The sequence below is a fragment of the Populus nigra genome, chromosome 4, assembly GCF_951802175.1.
Source record: "Populus nigra chromosome 4, ddPopNigr1.1, whole genome shotgun sequence".
NCBI classification, from domain to species: Eukaryota; Viridiplantae; Streptophyta; class Magnoliopsida; order Malpighiales; family Salicaceae; genus Populus; species Populus nigra.
In genome coordinates, this window is record NC_084855.1 from 7,031,814 (window position 1) to 7,056,487 (window position 24,674).

The 24,674-nt window shown below is 33.1% G+C and overlaps 3 protein-coding genes across 3 annotated transcripts; 2 read left to right on the top strand and 1 right to left on the bottom strand.

The window, feature by feature from the left end:
* Window positions 1-7,070: 7,070 nt before the first annotated feature.
* Window positions 7,071-8,233, top strand: LOC133691837 (protein CURLY FLAG LEAF 1-like). The gene is made up of 2 exons (XM_062112443.1): window positions 7,071-7,383; window positions 7,495-8,233. The coding sequence occupies exons 1-2, from the start codon at window positions 7,171-7,173 to the stop codon at window positions 7,933-7,935; spliced, it is 654 nt and encodes a 217-aa protein (XP_061968427.1). The 5' UTR covers window positions 7,071-7,170; the 3' UTR covers window positions 7,936-8,233.
* Window positions 8,234-12,936: 4,703 nt separating this feature from the next.
* Window positions 12,937-13,756, top strand: LOC133693013 (uncharacterized). The gene is made up of 2 exons (XM_062114202.1): window positions 12,937-13,216; window positions 13,319-13,756. Exons 1-2 carry the CDS (start codon window positions 13,070-13,072, stop codon window positions 13,487-13,489), a joined length of 318 nt encoding a protein of 105 aa, XP_061970186.1. The 5' UTR covers window positions 12,937-13,069; the 3' UTR covers window positions 13,490-13,756.
* A 1,548-nt stretch (window positions 13,757-15,304) lies between these two features.
* LOC133691442 (synaptonemal complex protein 1-like) lies at window positions 15,305-23,812 on the bottom strand. The gene is made up of 19 exons (XM_062111951.1): window positions 23,393-23,812; window positions 23,249-23,298; window positions 22,676-22,883; window positions 22,463-22,588; window positions 22,159-22,257; window positions 20,285-20,961; window positions 19,948-20,196; window positions 19,746-19,874; window positions 19,599-19,667; window positions 19,418-19,528; window positions 18,708-18,815; window positions 18,518-18,628; window positions 18,356-18,442; window positions 17,655-17,747; window positions 17,455-17,562; window positions 17,212-17,298; window positions 16,999-17,067; window positions 16,225-16,328; window positions 15,305-15,659 (listed from the first exon to the last, which is right to left on the bottom strand). Exons 1-18 carry the CDS (start codon window positions 23,559-23,561, stop codon window positions 16,227-16,229), a joined length of 2,652 nt encoding a protein of 883 aa, XP_061967935.1. The 5' UTR covers window positions 23,562-23,812; the 3' UTR covers window positions 15,305-15,659; window positions 16,225-16,226.
* Window positions 23,813-24,674: the final 862 nt, after the last annotated feature.

Below are 24,674 nucleotides of genomic sequence, written 5' to 3' on the forward strand. Positions count from 1 at the left end.
GCTGGACAGCTACTGGTCCTGCAGTGATATTATGAGTATTCCTGATCAAAGTAAAAATGAAAAGCAAAAAAATTGAGCTGCAAGAGGTGCACATGGCAGGACATAGCATGTATATCAACGTAAAAAGACTGAAGCAAAATAACAGTAAGTGTAAGAAAAATTGGGGAGAGAAAGGAATGAACAGACAAACAGGAAAGGTTAGCATAAGTTGCTGAGCAAACAATGCCTGTTTCAACGTGAAATCAGCTCAACTAAACCAGCACAATGTGCGATGTGCGATGTGCGCAAGAGCATGAATTGTTCTCCTTTTTCAAAAACAACACAGCAAACATATAAATTTAATTAGCTCACCTCTGGTTTAGTTGACATATGCAGAAACAAATGAGAGGAAGGCAGCAAAACAATTTCATCAAGGCAAAGCATAAATCACATTGAAAACAGGTCGCTAACAATCCACAACATAACATCGTCGCAACCAGCACTTGACAACATTAAGTTCAGGTGGGAATCCCCAGAAAAATAGGGAACCTAGGCAGGGAAAACAGCAGCGAAAAGTGCAAAAACAGCTTAAAACAATAAGGATGGAGGCGTAATTAAAAAAAAGCCAATGCCAAGCTCAAATCAACACCACGCATCAAATACCTCAGATGTAAACCAGCGCCTAAAAACATTAAATCTGGGCGTAAAGGCCAAGTCATCTAGCAACCTGCACCTTTCATTATCCATGCTGGTTTGTTTTCCACCACAAAAATAACAATTGCAACTTCAGCCTGCCTCTTTACTGGAAAGTTCAGCAACACATACGTATTATAATCAAGCACATAGACAAATGGAAGAATTAAAAATAAACATTTGCGCAATTGTTTTTTTTTTAAATAAAACGACAAACGCATGCTTATTTAACATATGCCATTTGAAACGCTATCAGAATTTTTTTAAAAAAAAGGACATGTCGATGAAAAATATTCCGTAGACATTTTATACCGATGAAAAATTATAATGAAAAATTTTCATATATAATTTTCCATGGAAACAACAATGAAATAAAAAAAATCCATCAACATTTATAACGTGTCAAATTACCAATATAATTTTCTGTTAATGATTTTAAAAGGAATTAAAACCCGACAATCCCCCCCCCCCTCTTCTTCAATTCTTTGATTTCAATTCAAACCCCTAATTCAATTTCTTCTAATTTTTTATAGTCCCCCTCTAAAATCCAGCCACCCCAATCCACTGGCGCTAATGCAACCTCCCTTCCTTTGTTTTATTTATTGTCAAATTTCACTCCACCAAGTAAGAAAAATTAGTTGTTTTTGTTGTAACATCCATTTATATTTAAAGTTAATTTATTAAAATTTATTTGTAGAATTTATACTTTGCATTTGTATTGACTTTTTTACTTATTTTATAATGATAATTTTATTATATTAATGTATGATTTGTATTTTAGGGTTTGTTTGAGATTTGAGAAAAATAAACTTAATTTGTCACTTGATGAAACTGAGTATAATTTTACAACTTAGGTGTTTTAGAATTGAAAAAATTATAAGTAATTTAGTAGATACTAATTATTTTTTGTCAATTTTATGGTTAAGTCAGAAATTTGAAGAAAATTGATTTTTATGTGGAATTAATAATAATTAAAAGATATTAATTAGGGTTGAATTAAAGAAATGATGGATCATAATTAATTAGGTCTCAACTAATTTTAGTATTTTATGGGTTTTTGTTGAAAATTTAGGAAAAACTAAATTAATGTCTAATTGATAACCATTAGGGTATTAATTGATGTTATTATTTATTGATGATAGTATGATATAGAAATTTATGGGGTTTATAATTGAGATAATGATAGTGATGATAGTAGTTATGTTGATAATATTTATAGTGGTAGTTATTATAGTAATAATATCTAGGAGTAATGATGATTGTTGTGATAATGATGATATTAATAATAATTATGATGTGATAACTAGTGAAGATAGTAATAGTTTCCAGATTCTTTATTTTATGATCAATCTCTTTGAGCTAGCCTTTGCCAAAGTCATTAAGTGGTAAGTTTTCTTCACTTAATTTTTACCTTCTTAAAATATTTTAATTTTTTTTTCTTTATCTGTTTTTGTTTATGCTGAGTTAATTTTTTAAGCTTTTATTTATTTATTTTAAACAAGTTGCCAATATACTTGATTTGATAGTTAGTCAAGTTCAAGGTAGTGTTAGTGATATGCTTGCATATAATTTTGGGATTGAATATGGTTGTAATTAATGTACATGTAATTTTATTTATTACTTAGATTGAAATTTTACTATGACATCTAATATTTTGTATTGAACTTGATCATGTCTCTCTTGATCTATCTTAATTTATTTGTTTCTTTTACATTTAATATTTGTTTTGAAAATTTAAGGTATTAGAGGATTAAATTTTTTAAAGTATCGAATTTTTTATAAAAATCTAATCCCCTCTCCTTGATGCTGTTTTAGACTTACAAAGGCGAGAATAACTCTACCAAACATAACAACAATACGAGAGAATTTTGTCTAGTTTCAAAATTGGATTAAGAAGTGATTTAAGGTTAGTAGTTTGGTTTAGAAGTTCGACTAAATTTGTGTGGTCGTAGTTGTGGATATATATAATGGTGGTTAAAATATTCAATGATAACCAACACAAACACACATATAGTTCACTTTGACCTCGTATTTTAGTTGGTAACCTTTTTATGAGCTAAAATGATAACCTAAGTATGTAGTTAAATCTTCAACGACTGTACTTATGTCCAAAACAACATAAATTATGCATGCAGGCAGCAACTTGGTTTTAAAAAAAAAAAACAATGCTCGTGCATTCAAATGCATAATTATATGTTGGATGATAGCAAAAGAACAAGTATAAATCGAAGACAATTTTGATAAGGGTTGATGTCAATTAAGTTTAAAATCTAACCTGCCCGTAATTGATGTTGTTCAATTTTTATTTTTTTTTTTAAAAAAACCTTTCTTATCTTAAAGTTTTGGAACGGATAGGGAAGTTATGGCAAGGATATGAACATATTGACACACCTCTCGATTCTTTTTATTCCTGAATTTAAAATATCTATTACCCTCTTTATGGCAAAACTAAATAAAAAGGAACCACCAACCGTCTGCATAACTTGCTCAGGTACTGAAACAAGCGGGCCCACCTGATATATATTGATCATAAAACAAATAACCATATTTTTGTATTTTAAAAAAAACTTAAATATTTTTATTTTTTGTTTTAAATTATTTTTTTAATTTTTTTCGTTGTTTTAATAGGTTAAAAATAAAAAAACTATTTTAATATATTTCTAAAAAAATATATATTTTAAAATATAGTCATTACCTCGACTATATAAACAGGCTAAAAAAAATAAATGCATGATTAATTGCAGAGTCTATTAGTTAATGATCCATGTCGCTAAATGAATTTCCACATTCGCTAGCTACATGGAATGTAGGTTTAGCGGGAAGGTGTCGTAGTCCTACAAATTAATATAATCGACGAAACTGTAATCAATGATCAAAGAGTGAGAGACACGAGTATTAGAATAGACCTCTCTGTGTAAATATTTAAGTATCATAAAGCTCTCTCTCTCTCTCTCTCTCTCTCTCTCTCTCTCTCTATATATATATATATATATATATATATATAAAGAAAACGGTGAACTACTATAATGACTTACTAGGGCTCCAAGCTTAAATTTCACACACACGCCCACACACACATATATATATATAGCTAGGATAATGATAAAATACTCGATGAATCTCTTTATCATGATTGTGATTTTATGCTTAATAAATTGCCAATTTAAAAAGGCGGGTAAGAACCCCAATCAATGGATTTTTTTTCTAGGTAAGAACTTAATTACAAATATTTTGCATGAAAGAAGAGAAATTAAATTAAAGGATAGAATATGATAAAATAAAATAAAACAAGAAAGGAAAAAAATAGTGAAACTAAGAAACCCATATTTATTAAAAATACAAAAACTTATTTGTTTTATTTTTTAGTAAAGCTAATTTTATTTTTTTGGATAATGATCGAGGATTTGATTAAACAGTCATTAAGAAACTAACCATAAAAAAATACAAATTAAAGAAAAAGAAAAAGTAAAGCTTCTCTTACTCCTATAACAAACACAAAAACAAAATCAGCGAAACCTTAAGAAGTAGCATTTAAAACATTAGATCCCCACAAACTTATACCTTAGATGATCCATAAACAGATGCAACAATAACCTCAAAAAATCACCACCTCCATTAAATAACCTCAAAAAATCCTATCTCAGGTAGAAGCTCGACCACTAAATATCAAATTAATCATTTCTCGCTATCGATCCATATACCCCAAGCTATACCATAAGAGAGATTGATCCAAAACTTCCTCCGGAATTTTCCTTTGGCAAGAGAAGGGCATTGGAAATTAATTGATCTAGCGACCGCGGCATATATAATCCATTTGACACCCCCACCAAGATATAGAAAACGAGATCAAATTTTCCAAGTGTGAATACATCGGACCAGAAGATGATTTGAATGAAGATACTTGGTGGATTTTGCAAAAAGAACAAAGGGCTTGAGAGCAAGACATCAACCCGCGAGTAAAGAAGAATCTCAAATTAGTAAAGCCAAATTATATCTCAAATAACACAATAATCATAAAAGGTTAAATTTACCATTCATATTTTTTATATAAAAAAAATTTCATTAGATTCTAATTTTTTATATTGGTATTTCCTAAAATAATATTAAATATTCAATAAAGAAAAATCTTTGTAACTAAATTCTCACTTAAAAAAAAATGATAAATTTCTACTGGTTTAGATTTTTTTTTTATTTTTGTATATGTAATCTTTTTTCAAGCAATGATCTTAACTGTTTAATGTACATATTTTTTACACGAATCACATGATTTAACAGAATTGAATAGAACAAAAGGGAAGAAACCTTAAGAAAATATATAATAAAATGGTAGAATTTATAAGAAAATTTTGTATAATGGCAAATTCATGTGATTTTAAATCTTTAGAATGAAACCTAAACTTAAAAATCATATATATATATATATATATATATATATATATATATATATAAGTGTACCAAAAACATGTGATGATTTCTCTTTATTTGGACTGAGAAACTAAATTTGGTACTCTCGTACATTGGAATTTAGAAAAACCAGCCCATTTGCACTTTGGATTTAATTTTGCTGTTAATAAATTTAGTACGTACATTAACCAAGTGTAAGTGACATCGTAACTCGATTTTGTCTTTTTTCTGGGAGTATTTTACACCGATAATTTAATGGTTATAAGAATAGATTCTGACAGTACTTCTCATTATCCTGATGAAGTAAAATAGATCTTTGAATTAAGAATTTGGAGAGGCGGAGTAGGGAGATCGAGAGATAGCTAGACATAAACAAAAACATAAATGAAGGGAAGAAGAGGTGGATTGAGAACATTTAACAGATAGAACGTGATGAAGAAAGCGAGGTGTTGGTGTTTCGATTCAATGGTCATCCTTGAATTCTGCATTTAAAGTGAATTCAATTAGTTAATGAAGGCAGGTGGACTCTCTGAACAACTTAGGTAGATTTACAATCTTTACCTTCTTATAATATATTTTCAGTAGTTATCATGAATGAATTAAGAATAAATATTTTTATTTTTAGATTTTAATGCTCATTTGCAAAGGTGATCAATTTCGATTCGATTCGGTTTAGGTTTTATAAAAAAAAAGTAATCAAATCGTTTTTTTTTTGAAAAAAAACTGAAATCGGTTCAAACCAACCGATTTCAGTTCGGTTCGGTTATTTTAGAAAAAAAACCGGTTCAAACCAGTTTGGCTTGGTTTTTTCGGTTTGACTCGGTTTTTTTCCGGTTTGGCTCGGTTTTCTCGATTTGACTCGGTTTCTTTATTTTGGATTCAGTTTAATTTTTTTGATTTCAAACTTATAAAATTGAAATCAAATATAGCAGACAGGCATTTATGTGATCTTGCATATCGTTGTCTATTTGAGAGATCAGTCCCTCTCCAATTTATATTAGGCTGGCGAAATTTGGCCAGGGACATGACTTAAGGTTAACCATGCAGGCACGCATTCTAGATGTTTTCTCTATTACCCGAAAAATATTTCTTTTCTATTCCTTTTCTCTCCTTGATTTTGTGTCAGGAATGGAAATGAAAACCCCTACACCAAGGGTGAGTTGAAGAAGAATTTTAATTTTTTTTAAAAGCAATTTCAAAACGCAATGAAAAACAGACACGGGTTTTTCTATGGTTGAGACTGTTAAGAGCTTTAAAAGCGTTTGTTCATGGGAAGTTTAAATATGTAGCTGAGGAGGGTGTTGAGGGCTTTAAAAGTTTTAGCTGTTTTGAGCGACCCTATAGCGGAAGTTGGAGTTATGATCTATTAAAGATCCATAAGCATTAAAGACCTTCTTCAACTGTAGACTCCCCGCATTTAATACATCCTTTCCACACCTCCCCCCTCCTTCAGTACGTACTCACCGCATCTAATTAAGGATTAGTACCAAGAAATTACCCATGGCTCGTCTTAATTTTGGCTTTTGCTTTCGGCTTGGCTTACTAATTACTATAAATCAAGATCATAGCTAGTTCTGGCTCCAACAACAAATATATATAGCTTCTTCATATCGTTATTTTTCCATATGTAATTAAATTGTGTGTCACTAGTGCAGTAAATCGCTGTCCTTCGAACAGCCAGGAGTTTGTATGTCCAAACATAAAAAATTTCAACCCATGATGACCAATGCATGATTCAGTGTGACGTAGCTGTATCAGGTCCATTGAAAAATTTATGTGCACTTCTATGATGGCACACCAAGGCTAAGGGTCTGCATAAATGGCCAAGAAGCGCTGGTTAGGTTTCCAAATCGATCCTTTCACATCTTGGCCTTTATTAAGGAGTTGTTTAGTAATCCAAAGAGCCAACTTGGATAGCACGTCATGCATAGGTAGGCCCTTTGCCTTCAAAGTTGCCCTATTAGATTCTCCCTTGCAGTAATGTGACTGGCCAAACAGCGCAAACTCAGCCTGTATAACTACCCAAACCTTTCACATGTTGATCACTTCACTTTAGAAGTGAGAGAGAAAGTTGAGTTCCTTTGAATAGAAGCCATGGTCTCCTTTCAAGCACTCCCATCTCCAAACGGGAAAAAGTTAATCCCGGGGCTTGATGATTCATCAAAGAAGAGAAAGTGGGAAGATCCGCAAACTGAAGGGATCCTCGAGAAAAGATCAAATCCAGAAAGCAGAAAATCCTTCTTTGAAATCGAGCTGCACCTTGAGACTCCATTACCTCTGGAGTGGCAAAGATGCCTCGATATTCAGGTATTGCATAGTATGATTTGTTGGATCATGATACATGTGTGTACTAAATGTAAAACTCTAGTACTGAACTTTAGTTAGACTCTTGACCTCGTCATCTGCTTTTGCATGCAGTCAGGGCAGATACATTTCTATAATACAAGGACCCATAAGAGAACATCAAGAGATCCAAGGGGAAGCCCCGAACCACCAAGTCCTGATCATGATATGAGCTTAGAACTTGAGCTAAACCTACCATACGATCAATCACAAAGGAAAAGCTATACACACGACCATATTACAAAGCAGAATCCTGGTGGCTCCATCAGGGGTTTTGGTGATTTGTTCAAGGAATCTAGCAGAGATAATGGGAGTTCAGGAGGACTAACACGGCGTCCATCGTGGTTAGCATTTGAAAAGGATCAGCAAGAAATGCTAGCGATAGTTTGCACAAAGTGCCACATGTTGGTGATGCTTTGCAGGTCCTCTCCTACCTGCCCTAACTGCAAATTCCTGCATCCACTAGAGCAAAGCCCTCCTAAACTATTCAAGCAAAGGCTTAGCCTCTTTTGCTAATTTTCAGGGAGAAAAAAATCAAAGCCAGGTTTGAAGTTTTAGGATGCTAAACACTTGATGGAGTTCCTTAATTCCCTTAATCAACATGAAATTAAGGGCTAGGATCGTACATCTAGCTAGAGGTGTCGCTACATAATAACTTTTAGCTCTTCGGTCTCTATTGAAAAATGACTGCTCTGTGTGTGTGTGAGAGAGAGAGTATTATCAGTGGGACTATTTAACTTGTATGGTGTAAAAAACTATGAGAATATACAAATGTTCTAATAATTAATGTACAAATTAAGTTTGAGGGATCGGATATTTATATGATGCATGGTGCTAGAGAAGATATGTACCGGCTAATGCTTTGCGTGCGGGATTCTTTGGATTGTCCTTCTGTATCAGCAAAACGTCATTTCTTGGTTTCTGAGTCAGATTAAATTCAATGGAGTACCCTTGTGATTAATTTAGAATTCCATTACAAAAAAAAACTAAGGGTGGTATATAAGTGATTCACTGTGCGAAGACATATATATTTCACCTGAATTGCTGCAATGTAGTGACTTTTTTGTTCTTTACGAGTGACAGCAAAAGTAAAGCAGATTGAGAAGCAAAATAATCTTCATAAGGTTCAATTGATATTTCAAATGGGGTAAATTGATCTCTTTACAATTTTGTTATATAATGTAATTGTTAATTTGCTCTTACAAAAAAAAAAAAAAAGTCTACCTCAAAATGACTTCATGGTCTGTTTTCTTTTTTAAAATAGTTTAAAAGACCTAAATACTCTTAAAAAAAAATAATGAACATTCTATTATGGGCTTTTTCATCTTTTAATCATGTTTTTGTTTTTGTTTTTAGTTTATATGAAGGATTGATTAATCTTTTAATAAAAAATAAAATTTATAAAAAAAATTTGTTGGCATGTGCTATACACGCACCAACGAGTGGATATTATATGTACTCTTCAGGTGGTGCATGCAGCAGCATCCAACTATTAGAGAATAATATAAATCATATCCTGAAACCTTACCTAAGAGCTTAAGTTATTGGGTTGAGATGGTTCTTTGACATGGTATCAGAGTCTTGATAATCAAATGGTCATGACGAGTTCAAATCTCACCACCCCATTTATTTGATAAAAATTAAGCACAAGGTAGTGTGAGCCTATGTAAGTTTCAAGCCCAAATGGTTTTTAATTGAGGGATATGTTAAAGAATAATATAAATAATATTCTGGAACCTCACCTAACAGCTTAATTAAGTTATTGGATTGATATGATTCTTTAATACCGACAACCAAAAATAGCCAATTGTGGTGTCACCTGAAAAATCATGTGTCAGTGCAGCCGATGAGGTGGTGCGTGTGGTTCAATTAGTGATGGTTCTGGTTCTTCGATACCAACGACCAAAAATAGCCAATTGTGGTGTTACCTGAAAAATCCTATGTCGATGCAGCTGATGAGGTTGTGTATGTTATTCAATTAGTGATGGTTCAACAACGATTGGCTTTTCTTTTAATTTTTGTATCCAATTTTGATCTTTATTTTTTTAATTGTTAAATTTTTATCATTTTCTTAATTTATTTTTTTTCAATTTAATCCCTAATTATTATTTTTTTCATTTAGTTTTTGTACTAAATTTAGTTCTTATTGTTTTGATTGCTATTTATTTTGGTTTTAAATTTTTTGTAATTGAGAATTTTGCTTCGTTGTTTTTCGTGCATATCTTCTACAAGTTAATCATGGTCTCATTACATAGCTCAATGGTTTCAGAATCTAGCCCGATTTAAGTTCAGGTTTTTTATTTTTTAAAAATAAATTTAATTTTTTTCTCACTCTCATTCTATAGTTTTAAATTATTGGTCCTTGAGTTTCGTGATTATTTTTTATTTTTTTATGGAATTATTTTAATTTCATTATTCTAATCTCATATATCAAATATTATGTTAATCAAATTATCCCAAGTCACTCCATGTTATCATCATTTGAATATTTTTTGTTTTATTGAAAACAATTTAAACCGGCTGGCATAGTAGTGTAGGCAACCTATTTAGTAACAATTGTTTTATAATGTTTTCCTTCTCTTTCTCGGTAAGGTCATAACTACCCTACCATTCAACTTGACTTCAGTGATTCACGTTGTGTGGTTGGGTCACCACTACTGTACCATTCAGTGATTCATATCGTGTAGGTGCGTGCACGTGCACACGTGCGTCGTTCTTTCCATCTGGAATCAGTGCATCTTAAACCATGATAGGCAACACGTAGGATTTGCTTAAGCATCTCGTCTCCGGAACCCCTACACTGCCGATCCAACATTATGATTTCAACGATTATATAATCAACCTAGCTAGTGCTGCTTCGCCTAGAGGAAACTGGCACAAAAGCAATTGTTCGAAATCAGAAGAATTCGCATAAATTGTACAGCAACGCATTTTATCCATCGGGAGAGGCTGAGAAATTCTGATGCGTTCATCTTTCAAGTACCTACTCAGACAATAGGAACATAACTCTGATGCACGACACATGTTTAGTAAACTAGCACAGAATTGCTTGGTTGTAGGATATTTCCCGTGTTCGGCTTATGATCGCAACTCCCAAGTACAAGCTAGGACTTGAATCCACGTATTGAGACCAGAGGAGTGGCATGGGCTGGAACTTAAAATTAAGAACCGACTAAAACTCTCATTTTTATACAACGCAAATCAACAGCACAACTGCGAATTTACACAAGCCATAAATTAGTGATGTTGAGTCAAGTAGTTTGATGTAATCAGGTATAGGCATCTGATAACTGATGATTTTAAACAGTTAAATATATTTTTTTATAATTAAATGAGAATTTATCTTAGATAAATTATAGATGTGTCTCTCATAACTAGATGAGAATTTATCGTAAACAGATTACATGAATAACATAATAAATATATTTATTGATTATTGAGACAGATCTAGCTTCAAGAGGAGATTTGATCGTGTCAGACCAAATAACGACTCAAAAAGACCATAACTTTTAGTTCAATCGTTAGATCGTGCTCAAATTTTTACAGGAATTTTTTAAGATTATTTTTCTTTTAGTAGCTTTTTTGTTGCTACGTGAACCGTCAGATTTTAAGACATCAAAAATCTCATCGAAGCCCTTGATTTTTACCCTTTTTGTGATTTTCCTTATATCTCATGCTCCTTTCTTTTATAATATTAGATTTTTGTTTTGTTTTCTAATTAAAGTAGTGTTTTTAGCCTATTTAAAGCTTTGTAAATATCATAAGGAGACAAACTTCGTTATTATTATTTAGAGATAATAAGCTTGTGAATTTAGAGCTCACAATATTTACAACCCTTTTTGCCCATAAAACATTATGTATTATTTATTTAATTGTTGTCTTTAATTTTTACTTATATCAGTTGGTCTCAGAGTCCAATAATCGGAGGTTTATTATGAGTTTATGTGCTGCAATCCTGTGGAAAGAAATTTATTTGATCATGATATGTGCGCCACCACACCATAGTTGAAAAAGCTCGTAGAGCAGAGCGTGACCAAGAAGGGGATGAGGAGCCCCCATTCGAGAGAGGATGTCCAAGAGCTCATTATCAAAGACAGTTCCTAGAATTAACCCATAGGTTGGAGAAGAGGGACCTACGAGATTGTTATTAGCATGTCATCTGCATATTGCAGGCGACCGACCATTCTAGTGCTGGGTCTTTTCAAGAATAACAATTCATGGAGAGTGAGCGGGCCTCTTCTCCAATTAAGAATGGCAATTAAGGCCCATGAAAAATAAAAAAGGTAATTTTTATCTATTTATTTTTCATTAAGTCTTTTCAGTTTTTATAGTTTTTAATTAATTATTTATACTAGTTTTTATCAAAGAAAGACCATTCTTAAAGATTCATATAATTTTTTTCATGATCATTTTTCATTAATCAAGATAAATTTATAAAAATATATATATTATTTACAATATATATATTAAAGAATTATAAATATAATAATTATTTACATATAAATTCGAGTATGGAAATTCTTGAGTCAAGGATGTCAAATCCACTCCATATCTAAAAATGAAAACACGAGGACACCATAAATACATGTATAATTATAGGTAATGTTTGTTTTTGTATTTGAAAAATATTTTTTAAAAAATTTGAATTTTATTTTATTTTTTTCTTTACTTTAAATTAATATTTTTATGGTGTTTTCAGATTATTTTGATGCGCTGAAATTTTTTAAGATTTTTCTTTACTTTAAATTAATATTTTTCTGGTGTTTTCAGATTATTTTGATACGCTGATGTCAAAAATAATTTTTTTAAAAATAAAAAAATATTATTTTAATATATTTATGAATAAAAAAAAACTTTAAAAAATAATCACACTCTCAAACACTCTCAAACAGATTCTAATCACTTCCTCTAATGGCTAGATGTTGTATTTAAGCCTACGCGGAAGCCAGTTTTTTCAAGAAGTGTGTTTCGCTATTTTTAGCTACCATTGCCTTTCTTTTCTTTTTTTTTTTTTCTTTTCTATTTTTATTGTTTTAGAATTCTAAAAATAACTTAAGGAAAAAAAAAGATGATGATGATTGAAGAATTAATAACTGGGAACGTCAAAAGAAAATAAAAGGAACTAGCATGACCCGTGTGTGAAATATTTGAAACAATTTTAAGAAAATATATATATATAAAAAAAAAAAACAAGAAACAAACAACAGTACCAAAAATGACCACTTTTTTTTGCCTCCACAGCAGTGAAAACCAATATATATATAAATATATATAATGAAGTTTGTGTTGTTCTTTTTTCGCGATGTTATGGGTATCATCAAACAATTATTTGTACATTAAGACTAAATCTTTCTTTAAATGATGGATACGTTGATTAAAAAAAAAATTGCGCAAACTCTTGCAGTAAGTCACTGGGCCATTTCCATAAGAACATGGGTTGAATCAGGGACAGGCCCAATTTGTTGATTACTTGGCAGGCGGCATGCTTGCTGCGCGGCTATTCTCGAAAATCAAGATTCAAAATCTGGAGGAGGTAGCGCCTTTGTATATCCAAGTACACTCGATCCATTCCCTCCAAATTTTCAAAAGAGAGAATCACCTCTTGTTTTCAAAAGCAAGAAAGGAGCGAAAGCGAGAGATCAGAGTCAGGATGGAAGGAGCAGAGAAGATGGAGAGCAAAGACAAACCTCTAAAATCACAAGTCGCCGTTCGATGTGCCAAAGCTGCCATTCTTCTCTCCTTGCTCAAATCGTTCCCAAATCGCCACTTTACAACTTCAATCGACGACCAGAGAGAGGTTAAAAACACACTCTCCCTGTCTATCTCAATCAAGTCATTCTGTTATTTTTAATCTTTCTTCGAAATCCTATGCGTTTGTTTTTATTGGAACTCGTTGCAGGAGAAGGAGATGATGATGAGAGAGATCGGCGATCTGAAGATGGAATTGGCGAGGGAGCGATTGAAGAGTAAGAGGATCAAACTCTGTGGCTTGATGGAAGTGATTCTTCAGGTCATGGCTGTGCTTTCTATTTCAACTTTCCTTTTAGTGATTGTGCTCATGCAAGGTTGAATTTGATGGTAGCATCTTATTTCGCTTTTAGTAGTAGAGATTTGGGTCACTTCTTTGATTTAACTCTCTGGTCACTACGCCAACGGTTGTCAGTTCAATTGGCTAATTGCAATTGCTTCCTTTGGGACCAGTTTCAACAATGTCATGTATGAAATGATTGCCTCTCTGAAAATGGTGAGCTTATATTTATGGCTACAGTTTGCTTGTTGAAATAGACAAACCAATGTAATTGTACCAAGCAACCTAAGTGCTAAATTCATATCCAAACTGCACATATGATGCGCATGTAAAATCACCGAATTTACCTTGCGGTTTAAATGCTTTATGCGTTTGTTAAAATAGATGCCCCACTCTCGTCTCTAACTACAATATGCAGATGCTTTGAATCCAATAGTCTCTGTTTTTTAAGAAACGACGGATTTTAGCTACCATAGCTTATAGTCGACGCAGCAGATGCAAGAAAATAGTCACATTGGAACCAAGAGAGCGGAGAGGACACCACACATACAGCGCACGAATATAATAGCAAACGAAGCATTGAAAGCTGTTACTTGGATAAAATGTGTTTGAAAGTGTAAGCGCAGTGAGAAAGCTTTCCCGTCCTTCAATAGAAGACTGATGGTTTGTAATCATTGGGCAGTTCCCATCCACCAGCTGATGAGGGGAGATGGGGGTGTTATGCGAAGGTGGATTTTTTCAATCCAAGTTCAACTTGAAGATCAGAAATCAAGGCTATTTAGGTACCGTTGTGTAATTTTTGCTTTTTGCTTAATCACAGAGAAAAACTTTTCATTGCTGGGATAAACTTTTTGTTTTTTATAATATATAATTATGTTTCAAATTTTTATTTTGTAAAAATTAAAATAACATATTTTTACTCATGAATATCTTATTTTTATTTATTTTGCTTGCAAAATTTATTTTACACTAATTTTAATTAAATATATTTTTAAAAAAACTATAATTAAAAATATTTTTTAAAAGAAAACCTACTTTTCTTAAAACTATAATTGCGAAAGCTACTCTATCAAATATACTTATTAAAATGTGTTTGGAGCAGTGATCATTACGGTTTTTATCTATAATAAGTTTTATTATTTAATTGGAAGTATGGTAATAATTATTTTTTAAAATAATTTTTTTAGAAATATATTAAAATAATATTTTTTTATTTTTTAAAAATTATTTTTGATATCAATGTATCAAAGTAATTTGAAAATATTAAAAAAATATTAATTAAAAATAAAAAAATAAATTTTTTTAAAAATCATTTCTTTTCAAGTGAGAAGTTAATATATACATTTAGGTCCATGTTGATGCACAAATTGATGTTGAGTATCCAAATAAATAAAAATATTTAGATTTATATAAAGATATTACTTACAAGATTTTCAACATCAGGAACAACTAAAGAGTCCGAGAGAATGATTCAATTATGCAACTCACCAATATATAATAATATCATATATGTTTAATGATGTATAAAAATTACAATGCACCCTAATATCATTCACAAATACAAAATTGTTAACATGTTTTTTTTATATAATTTTATTAGCAAAAACACTTATAAAAACATTTTAACTAAATACATGTGAACTATCTTTTAATCAACAATATCACAATTAAAAATAATTTTTTTAACAAACACAGTAGCATAATCTACTGTACTTTTAAATACCCTCTGAACCTAGTTCCGGCTGGTTCCACCCAACAGTTACAAGGCCCCAAACAATCCAGTCCACTCATTCATATATCGTAGTTGTGAGCTAAAGCATCTAAGCGCACGGATTTAAAGAAATGAAATGATCCAAGTTCAAAAATCCAACGTCTTATCACACTGCACCCATGTAATTATGTACGCAACACTTACGTAGGAGTTATACCAATTTACTGCCATGAGTGTATCCCATGTTCTAAACAGAAGTTTTACTGTGCTTCACAACTAGTTGCGTTCAATTAGAACAGTTTAAGCATCTTGGCCCAGCATTGAAAATTATACAACAGAACCCGTAGAGGCTCGGATACTTCCTCCACGTTATCATGCTATGTTGTTATCAGCAAAGTTGTTCTCAAAAAGTGTTCTCTGACGGAGAAGAGTGCTTTCAGGCTCCATACCTGTGTATGTTGTTCTGTGAACTTTTGTCCAGTCCCTTGACCTTCAAAACATCTGCAGCAAGGATTGCTTCCAAATTGAGATAAAAGCACGTGTACCATATATCTTGACCTGCCTCTAGTGAGGCATATTACAGAGAAAAAAGTTTGCCCCTAAGTTAGTTGGCAATCTTCTTTTCTTACGGCTGCCCTGCAAGTTGCAGCCAATCGTTTCTCTGGTCATGAAACTTTCATTTTCATTTTCATTTTTGTCATTCTTACCCAAAAAAAGGCTCCCTATTCTGCCTAGTTTTACAGGAAACTGTGCCACTTGCAAACACCATCTAATTTGGATGCAACGATTTCATCGGGAAATTAGCATTCTCAACATGGTGAGTATTGATGTTTCTGGTTGAGATTTCATAAACCAACATATTATAACATCCTAAAGGAGGCTATCTGTTGACTAGGCGTGCCATGAATCTGAAGTAGATGCTGTCTCATGGTTGAGATACTTGTTTTTTCATAAAAGAAGAGTTTCCAATTTGCCAAGACACAATGACACGGGAAGGGAAAGGACTTATTAATGGATGCTAATATTATGCCATTTGAAAATTAGATGTTCAGAATCAGAAAACTACCTCTAACCAAATGCATATGGATCATCTGCATAAGGATTCAGAGACCCTTCCAAAAACAAATCGCCAATGGTTGATGGATGTGACTGATCCCCTCCCTTAAGTCCCTGCGTTTCAAATGTTTTTTAACAATTAAAAATAAGCACCAAGGAATCAGTACTTAAACTTAGTTTAAACAACCAAACATGTCCTTGTGCATTGCCCACTGCCATAAAATTGTACTTTGCCAAGATTTAGCCTACATTGTTCATGCTTCCAAGGTTCCTTTCTTAAAACCTTCTAGTTTTTTATTATTCCAATATCAATAGCATGGTATTGGCATATGGGGAAAATACAACACGTACAAAACGAATTGATACTCGGTATAATTGGTGGTAGGACTTTCTTAGCATGGAGGTTTACAGCAGGAACCATTGTGGAGCTGAATGGAAGTCGAAACACCATTCCAAATCAGGCAATAAAACTTACCCATGCTCTAAAAAGCAAATAGGATGAAGCAAATGAACAAAAAAGAAAACTTAACTCCAATATGGCAGCCCACATGGGGTTGCTCATTCGGCCTCCTTATAAGATGGAGAGGTGAACAATGTCACTGACTAATCAACTAATGGTTCATCCGATTTGTGGTAAACTTTTGCAGTACCAAACTACAAAGTGATATTTCTATGTAGTTATGCTTAAAAAGAGAAGTTGGCAAATTTTTGAAGGAAAAGGAAAGAATACATTAAACCACAATTGAAAAATCAAGATTTTGGAAATAACATGTCTTTAGGTTACCTTGGCAACACTTCTTGGAGTTCTGGCCTTTGGAGTATTTGTCCTTGTCCTCTCATGTTTTCTTGGGTCCTGATGCAACAAGACAAGTAAACCCAGCATTAAGCACAGTAAACATGGAGGCCCTTCAATACTAGCAAGCAGCCTATGTCCTTTTTAACTTCGTTTGTGCACACACAGCAGGTGTAACAGGGCACACTAAGACTTTGTGCATACCTCAAACATGACTGTACTTTTTGTCTTTCTGCGTTTAGTGATTGTTCTTCCATTGTTGGTTTCAACTTCATATTCATGGTGAGTTACCTGCCATGCAATAAAGTCCAAAAAGGAAGGGGAAGGATGATGGGAAACCACTTTCTAAAATATAGACCAGACACGATAACAAAAAAATTGCAGCTTCAGTCTAAGGTCATCCCATTTTTTTATACAACAAAAATACCAAGTATAGAAGTATATCACCTTCTTATGATGCTTAGGAATAACCATCACACTTCCTGAGTTCGGAGTCTCTACTTTCTTCAATAACTTTGTCACTGGAGTTTGTGTAGCTTTCAGGCAAAGTGAATCCTATAAATATTACAGGAAAACAAATAGAGTGAAAAATTTTACAACAGAGATTTCTCTGAATGGAAGTAAAACGATCCTTTGCTCTCTGGTACCTTCTTTTCATTCTGTAAACTTCCCAGAGAATTGTGGCTTCTTTTAGCACCACCAGGACCTCTCATCTTAACAGATGAAACAGAATATTCCTTCTACATAATAATGTCATCAATTTGGTCATGTTTAGTGATCTTGCACATTCACTAGTGGTCTATGGATAAAAGATAAGAAATTCCATGGGCAGAATGAAAGGAAAATGATATAATATACTTTGCCACGAAGCACATAATATTTACTTCATGTAAGAGAATGAGTAATATATTTAGGTAATGCAGCAAAAGAACTGCTTTAGGATTCAATCTAGATGATACTTGAAGACATGGAAGACATTTTATTTGCCAGTGTGAAGTCATGAAATAAGAAATTCTGTACGCATACAAAGATAAAATATTATACAGCTGAAATTTCACCAGTCTGGATTGGGGCTAGGACACGACATTAGAAGACTACTTCAATAAACTAGAAGTAAAAAAAACCTTAACTTCTGAACTTATGCACTGACAGTCAGAAGTCAGATATAAAAATCAGCAAGGATTTATTTCATTGTCAGATCATGAGTAGCATTGCAATATATTGCGAATGATGTGACACATTTTCATTGGAAAAGAGACCATCAATGGGAATTCCTTCATAACTAAAAAGATGAGCATCTTAACATCCAGGTATTCCCACCCTACATGTGCGAGGGGAGAAAGCCAACCTTTTTCGAATTCACTTCTGGGTCTTCTTGTGGCTTGTCACTCATCACTTTCCACTGCAAATGCAACAAAGCCCTCTGCCTGTCTTCCTGCAATGTACTATAATCAAGCTACATTCGCGGCTCAGATAATGTAATATGATATAGAACTTTAGAGGTGCACACCTTTGACTTTTGGAGATCCAGCTCCTCCTGAAGCTTCCCGCACTCATCTTCATGCTGGCACCTCAAAGCTTTCATTTGAACTTCATGTTCATTCCCGACTTCTATTATTTTCTGGGCAAGTGAATAAACTATCAGAAACCAAAGCAGTCATTTCTGCACGTTTAACAGAACAATTGCTAGCTACAAATACCTCTCTCAGTTCATTTTCAGCTTGAAGTTGGGCACACTTTCGTTCTTCACTGTGAGCAGCTATAAGACTGATCTCCTTTCTATCACGCTCCTGCTGAATACCTAAGACCTATACAATGAGCAGAATGTAAATTGATCAGCAACTGTAACAAAACATAGAAAAATCAAGGCTCTAATTGTCAAATAAAGATCAGTTAATGTAGCAAATACTGTTAGAAACTTACAAAAACTTAACTCAGAAATCAGTTCCATAAATAAATTGTTCAATGGCAATTTGGTAGCATGACAAAACTGCTTTTCTAAATTCCTCTCTTACATAGTTATATAGTTAATTTTATATCTTCTAGGAAATTGCCATTTGCCGGCATATGTGAGTTATAATACAGCTAACAGTCCTCAAGATTAATAGCGATGCACAAATTTTTGATAATACACATAACGGATAAAATGGTCTATTTGCAGACTGCAGAACTTCATTGTATCTCTTAGTCTACAGGTTCCAGGTAGTTAAAAAAGAAATAAGGATCAGTCACACTCAAGAAAGATTTTTTTTTGTATTTTTATAATAAGTGTGCAAATAATAAGAATTAATGCAATTGTAAACATAATCCAATTTTTTTTAAAAAAAAAAACATTTAGGCCCTTGTATGCCTCAAATTCAGTAGAATGATTAAATTCAATTTTAAGTTTGCAATACTTTCTGGTGCATACCAGAGCCGCATGTTCCCCCTGAACGCACATCATCTGCCTCCTTGATTCTTCTTTGCATTGGACAAGCTTTTCGTCGCATTTTCTTTCCATTTCTAATACGATTTTGTCTGCCTGAAAGACCAAACCCATGAATCCCATTTTTCATGGCCTAGCATGTAGGGGAATTATAGGATGGGCAAACCTTTTCTTTTTCCATGTTAACAATCTCTAGCTTTTCCATTTCATACTTCTTCCGAATGTCATTAATTGCCTGTAGAAATCAGCTTCAATGGGAAAGTACTGCACAACTCATTGAGGATTCATAAAAGGTAATGATAAATGATAGCACCTCATCATTTCTCTGAGATATTTCTTTCAAATGTCTTGATAGCTCCAATTGTTTGCTCTCCAGCATCATATCATGCTGCTTCTTTGCTTTCGTAAGTGTGCTTTCAGCAGCAGTCAACGATGCCTGATTCTGCCACAATATACAAAACCTCAGAAACATTTGAAAGTTGCAAGAATCCAAAAGGTTTTAACTTCGTTCAGACCTCAGTGATTTGATCTTCCAACTTCTTTTCTCTTTCCTTATATTGAACAATAAGCTGTTCCTTCTCCTCTAAGACACTATGGAGCTGGCAAACCTGTTTCTCCAATGAATCTAGATGTTGCTCATGTTTCTCACTTTCCTTTCGCAAAGAATCTACTTCTTCTTCTTTTCTCTGTATTTCATCCTGTAACCTCTCTGCATTGTCTTTGTTTTCAATTTCTAATGCTGAAATTTTCAACAACAAATCTTGCTGCAAGATAGAAGAAAAGGATGGAGTATTAAAAGTGCATGCTCAGACATGACCTAAAAGAGAGAACGCAATACAAAAAGTCACGAACCATTTTATTCTCAGATGACCTCGATCCTTCTGACAAGGTGTCAATTTTCTCCTCTAATTTTGAAACCAACATCTCCGTTTCCTTCTTCTTCGACATCAGCATTTCAGCTTCAGACTCCAAACTTTGAATTCTTTCTTTTGCTGATTGACATTCTTCTGAAAGGTGTGCCATAATAGACTCTTGGGATTTCTGAAGTTCAATGATCTTATCATTTAACTCCTGGTTTACCAATTTCATGGCGTCTTTTTCTGACTGTACAGACAAAGAATGCTCATGGAGCTGATCATACTGCCTTTGGACATGCTTCACAGCAAGTTCTCTCTCCTGTTGGGCCAACTTAAAGCAACTATCATAGAGAGAGTTTAGCTGATCAAACTTGGTGGTAAAAGTCAAACTTTGTTTATCCAACTCAACCAATTGTGCAGCCAGTACATGAAGAAAACCTTCTAGGTTTTTAATCTCTTGGAGTGATATGGCCAATCTGTTAGCAAAATCATTGCCTCTCGATTGGTGGTCACTCTTTTCTTTCGCCAAGTTCTCTTGAGTGGTCATTAAACTATTAATTTTGTCTCCTTTCAGTCTCAATTCATGGTTCATCTCTTCTAATTTTGAGTTTAGGTCCTCCGTGGCCAATCTATTAGCTGCTACAGTTGTTTCAAACTTCTTTAGCATGGCATCTGCATGCAAAACAAAAGAAAAGGAAGAAGAACGCCTTTACAAGCAATGCACAGACTCTGAGACTGAGGTAGGGGACAGCTCCTAAAACTAAAAGTCAATCAGCATACATGTACGAGATGCCCTTTTCAACATCTGCAGAATTTGACATGAACCATTACATTATGGATCATAGGCAACGTGGTCTCAATACATAATACTTTATGAGCTAGGTATTTCTCCTCTTATTTTTTGTTGCCATTTGAAGATATTTTATGAACTATATAAAGAGATACATGCTCACTAGAAGTAGCAGAAATTCTGAAAATCCCAATGTGGGCAGAGTCTGCATCACTAGGTATACACAAAATGTTATAGAGGCTCGTATCACTACTAGCATTGCAACTCCAGGGCAAGCAAACGCATGAGATAATGTAATATAAGTTCACTTGAGAAGATTTGGGGTATAGTTGCCAATACCAAACTGAGAAGCTTCTAAAGGTAATAGAAAAGAATTTATATACAATGGAATTCATGAAACAGTTTAGGCCAAGAAACAAATGAAACAATAAACATTTCACTGCTCTAATTTCAGCCCTAAAAGAAACAAATTAAATTCAGAAAAGAACCCCACGATGTTGATTAGAGTGAGTTCAAAGATCCATACATCAACAATTATACCAAAACTGAAAGCAAGTTCTAACCACTAAAAGAAAATCCACATGGTTGAAAAGGAACTCAACCCCGAGTTCACTAGCAGTAATTTCATGTTTTCTTTTCCCACCTAAGTGACTAATCAGGAACAATGTTAATAATGGTCTGAAGGCAATCCAAGTCAGTAAGCATGTCCAAATTTAAAAAAAAAAAAAAATACACCAAGGAAGATAATGAAAATGAAGATAACATAATGCGAACGCAACATTATCTTCTATGCGACTAGTAGCAATTTCCTAATTCGATAGACAAATGGAAAATGAGATGTGTGCCTGATAAGCACCTTCTTACTCTTTAAGGTGTGGCTGAACCACATTGTATGTGATTAAAAGGTGTTTGAAGCATAACCTTCTACTTTTCTTTTCCTCTTTGGGAAACAAACATATCAGAGAAAAAATTGTTCCACAATCAATGTTGTTTGTAAATTCATGTGCTTGAAGAGTTAATTGGTGAAGGGTGTAAATAGCAAGTCCAGAAAATGATCAGCCTGATTTAACATCATGTACCTTTTTCTTCTATCAGACTGGTAGTTTGGCGTAGTTCTTCTATGTAGATCTTATTTCTTTCCTCCTTATTGATTTCAAGTTCCTGTAGTTCCCTTTCACCTACATACAAGATTCAAGAACATTCTGAATCACGAATTGTAGTGCCAAGCAAACACAGCCTTGCGATGCTTTATCAGAAAATCAACAGTAAGGTCCTGTTTGCTAATAGTGGCAGCAAACACACCATACACACGCACTGAAACAATCCTCATCTTGGGAACTGGAAAGCTGTTTGTGGAAAATGATAAAATTGTAAACCACTCACGAGTTCTAATAGTTTCCTCCGCGGAGCCTAATTTCACAGATAAATCATTCAGTTGTTGGTTCAAATAGTCAATGCCATTTGAGCTTGCAGACAGTTTGCCTTCAAAAAACTCCTTATCCTTTTCAGCTGTGGAAGCAGGTTAAAGGCAACTGTCACCATTAACGACAAAAACTATACAGAATTTGAAGACCTCTAACTTATAGAAATACCTACCATCCTGAACCTGACCGGCTAAGTGTTGTAAGGTCTCTGTCAATTGATCACACAGAGTCTTTGTTGAAGAAAATTTTGATTCCAATCCTTTCCACAGCTTCTCATCCTCTTTCTGCTTTACTTTAAGCTTTGCATTCTCATTAAACGCGTTTTGCAACTTATCCTCCAACACATGGATATGCTCCATTGATTTCTTCAGCTTAGTGTTCTATATAATGAGAATTCTCCATCAAAATCCGCATCCAGTTCAGTGTAATTAATTTACTTCAGTACGTTTTCCACAAAAAATAAAGTTTTATTTAATATGCGCTAACCTTAATTGTCATGGAGTGGACAGAATAACTAGACCTAATTTTGATAAAACAACGGTAATTTATATTAAATTAGAAGGTTAAGTAGATATTAAAACTTTTCCTCGTATAAGCAATTATCGCAGAGAGATGCGTGTACATCATAGAAAACATGCATATATCAACAATGAAGCATGTGTGTACAAGCCAGTACACATCAATGTACGTAAGTGCATATACTTGTACATAAAATTAACATATGTAAAGAGAGAGATCCGTGTACCGCCATCCCGAGATCTGTTTTGACGGAAGCCTGTTCTTTGACCAATTTCTCTGCAAACAAACAAATCCAAAACAGAAATCATCGCAAATGTTCAGGTTATTTCTCTAAGAGAACTAAAAATCAACAAAAACCTTCAATCAGAACCTGCAGTGATCTTCAAATTAGCGAAACTTCCCAATGTAGTCGAGTCCGTTGATGACCGCGAATTGAATGAGAAGTTCTTTGCGGATCCTGATAGCGATTTGTACTGATCCAAAGTCTTCATGCTTGGAAACCCTAATTTCTGCATCTCGAAATCGATAACCGATTGCATGTACGGGTAAGCCCTAGAAATTGTTATTGAATCTCTCAATCTCTCTCGCTCGGTCTCTAAGTTTTGGAGTTTTCAGTTAGACGACTGAGAATGTTTTGGGCGCCAAATATCGGGGTATTTATAGGCCTAGCCTTGGTGCGTCAATGTGACGTTGGAGTTTAGACGGTTAAGAAGGGTCTTCTTGAGAACAGGAGAAGACCCTAAATTAGTTGGAACCTCCCTTCTTAATTACATGAAACTAATTAAGAAATAAAGTGTCAATGGCAAAACTTTAATTTTTTCTTTCTTTCAATTTTTTTGTATTGGTTGAGTATAATGAGAGGTGGTCCTTTTACATTATATAACAACCATATAAACTATATTTTTTTTAAGATTTAAAGCTATTCATTTTATAAAATTACTGAATTGTAATTATTTATGTAATTGATTGTCTTATTTAAATCAAACTAAGATGTTTACGAGACCTTGTATGAAAGAATAAGATTCATAGATTATTAGATAGATTTTAAAAAAAATTATTTAAAAATTAAAATGCTTTTTAAATCATATATTATAAGATTTTAATTTACACTTTCTATATTATTTTTATTGGCTAGAATTTATTTTAATATGAGTTATCATTGAAGAGTTCATTAGTTATTCCATGTGTTTTAATATTTCATTAAAAAAAAAAGTATAACCCATCATTCATCATGACAAATATTTAAAACTCACATGTAATAAAAGAGAGGTTTTAATTTATTAACTTTAATGGTTTTTTTACATGCAATTGAATATATAATTTCAAGAATATCTCATATTCTCTCTTACCTATTTTTTCTTGAAAGAGAAAAAATAAAACAAGTAGATGATAAATGTTGATTTTATTCTACGGGTTTGAAGATCAGGTAAGATAAAATTATTAATTTATTAATTTTAATATATTTATTTTTAGTGAAATTACTAATAAATTTGATAATTCATCATACTCATATATATACAAAAAGAGAAAAAGAGAAGCTCAACATATAACTGAGACTAGAAATTATATATTATCACCATAGACTTTATTTATTTGTTCAGAAAAAAAGACTTAGAAAAAACAAAAAATGTTAATCCTTCAATAGAGAAAGG

Coding starts and splice junctions, on each gene's coding strand:
- LOC133691837 (XM_062112443.1), top strand. CDS start 7,171: ATGGTCTCCTTTCAAGCACTCCCATCTCCAAACGGGAAAAAGTTAATC. Junction 7,384..7,494: donor AAAGATGCCTCGATATTCAG/GTATTGCATAGT, acceptor TTTTGCATGCAG/TCAGGGCAGATACATTTCTA.
- LOC133693013 (XM_062114202.1), top strand. CDS start 13,070: ATGGAAGGAGCAGAGAAGATGGAGAGCAAAGACAAACCTCTAAAATCA. Junction 13,217..13,318: donor CAATCGACGACCAGAGAGAG/GTTAAAAACACA, acceptor AACTCGTTGCAG/GAGAAGGAGATGATGATGAG.
- LOC133691442 (XM_062111951.1), bottom strand. CDS start 23,561: ATGCAATCGGTTATCGATTTCGAGATGCAGAAATTAGGGTTTCCAAGC. Junction 17,748..18,355: donor CAGAAGTGAATTCGAAAAAG/GTTGGCTTTCTC, acceptor ATTATTATGTAG/AAGGAATATTCTGTTTCATC. Junction 16,329..16,998: donor CTCCAAGAAGTGTTGCCAAG/GTAACCTAAAGA, acceptor TTTGAAACGCAG/GGACTTAAGGGAGGGGATCA.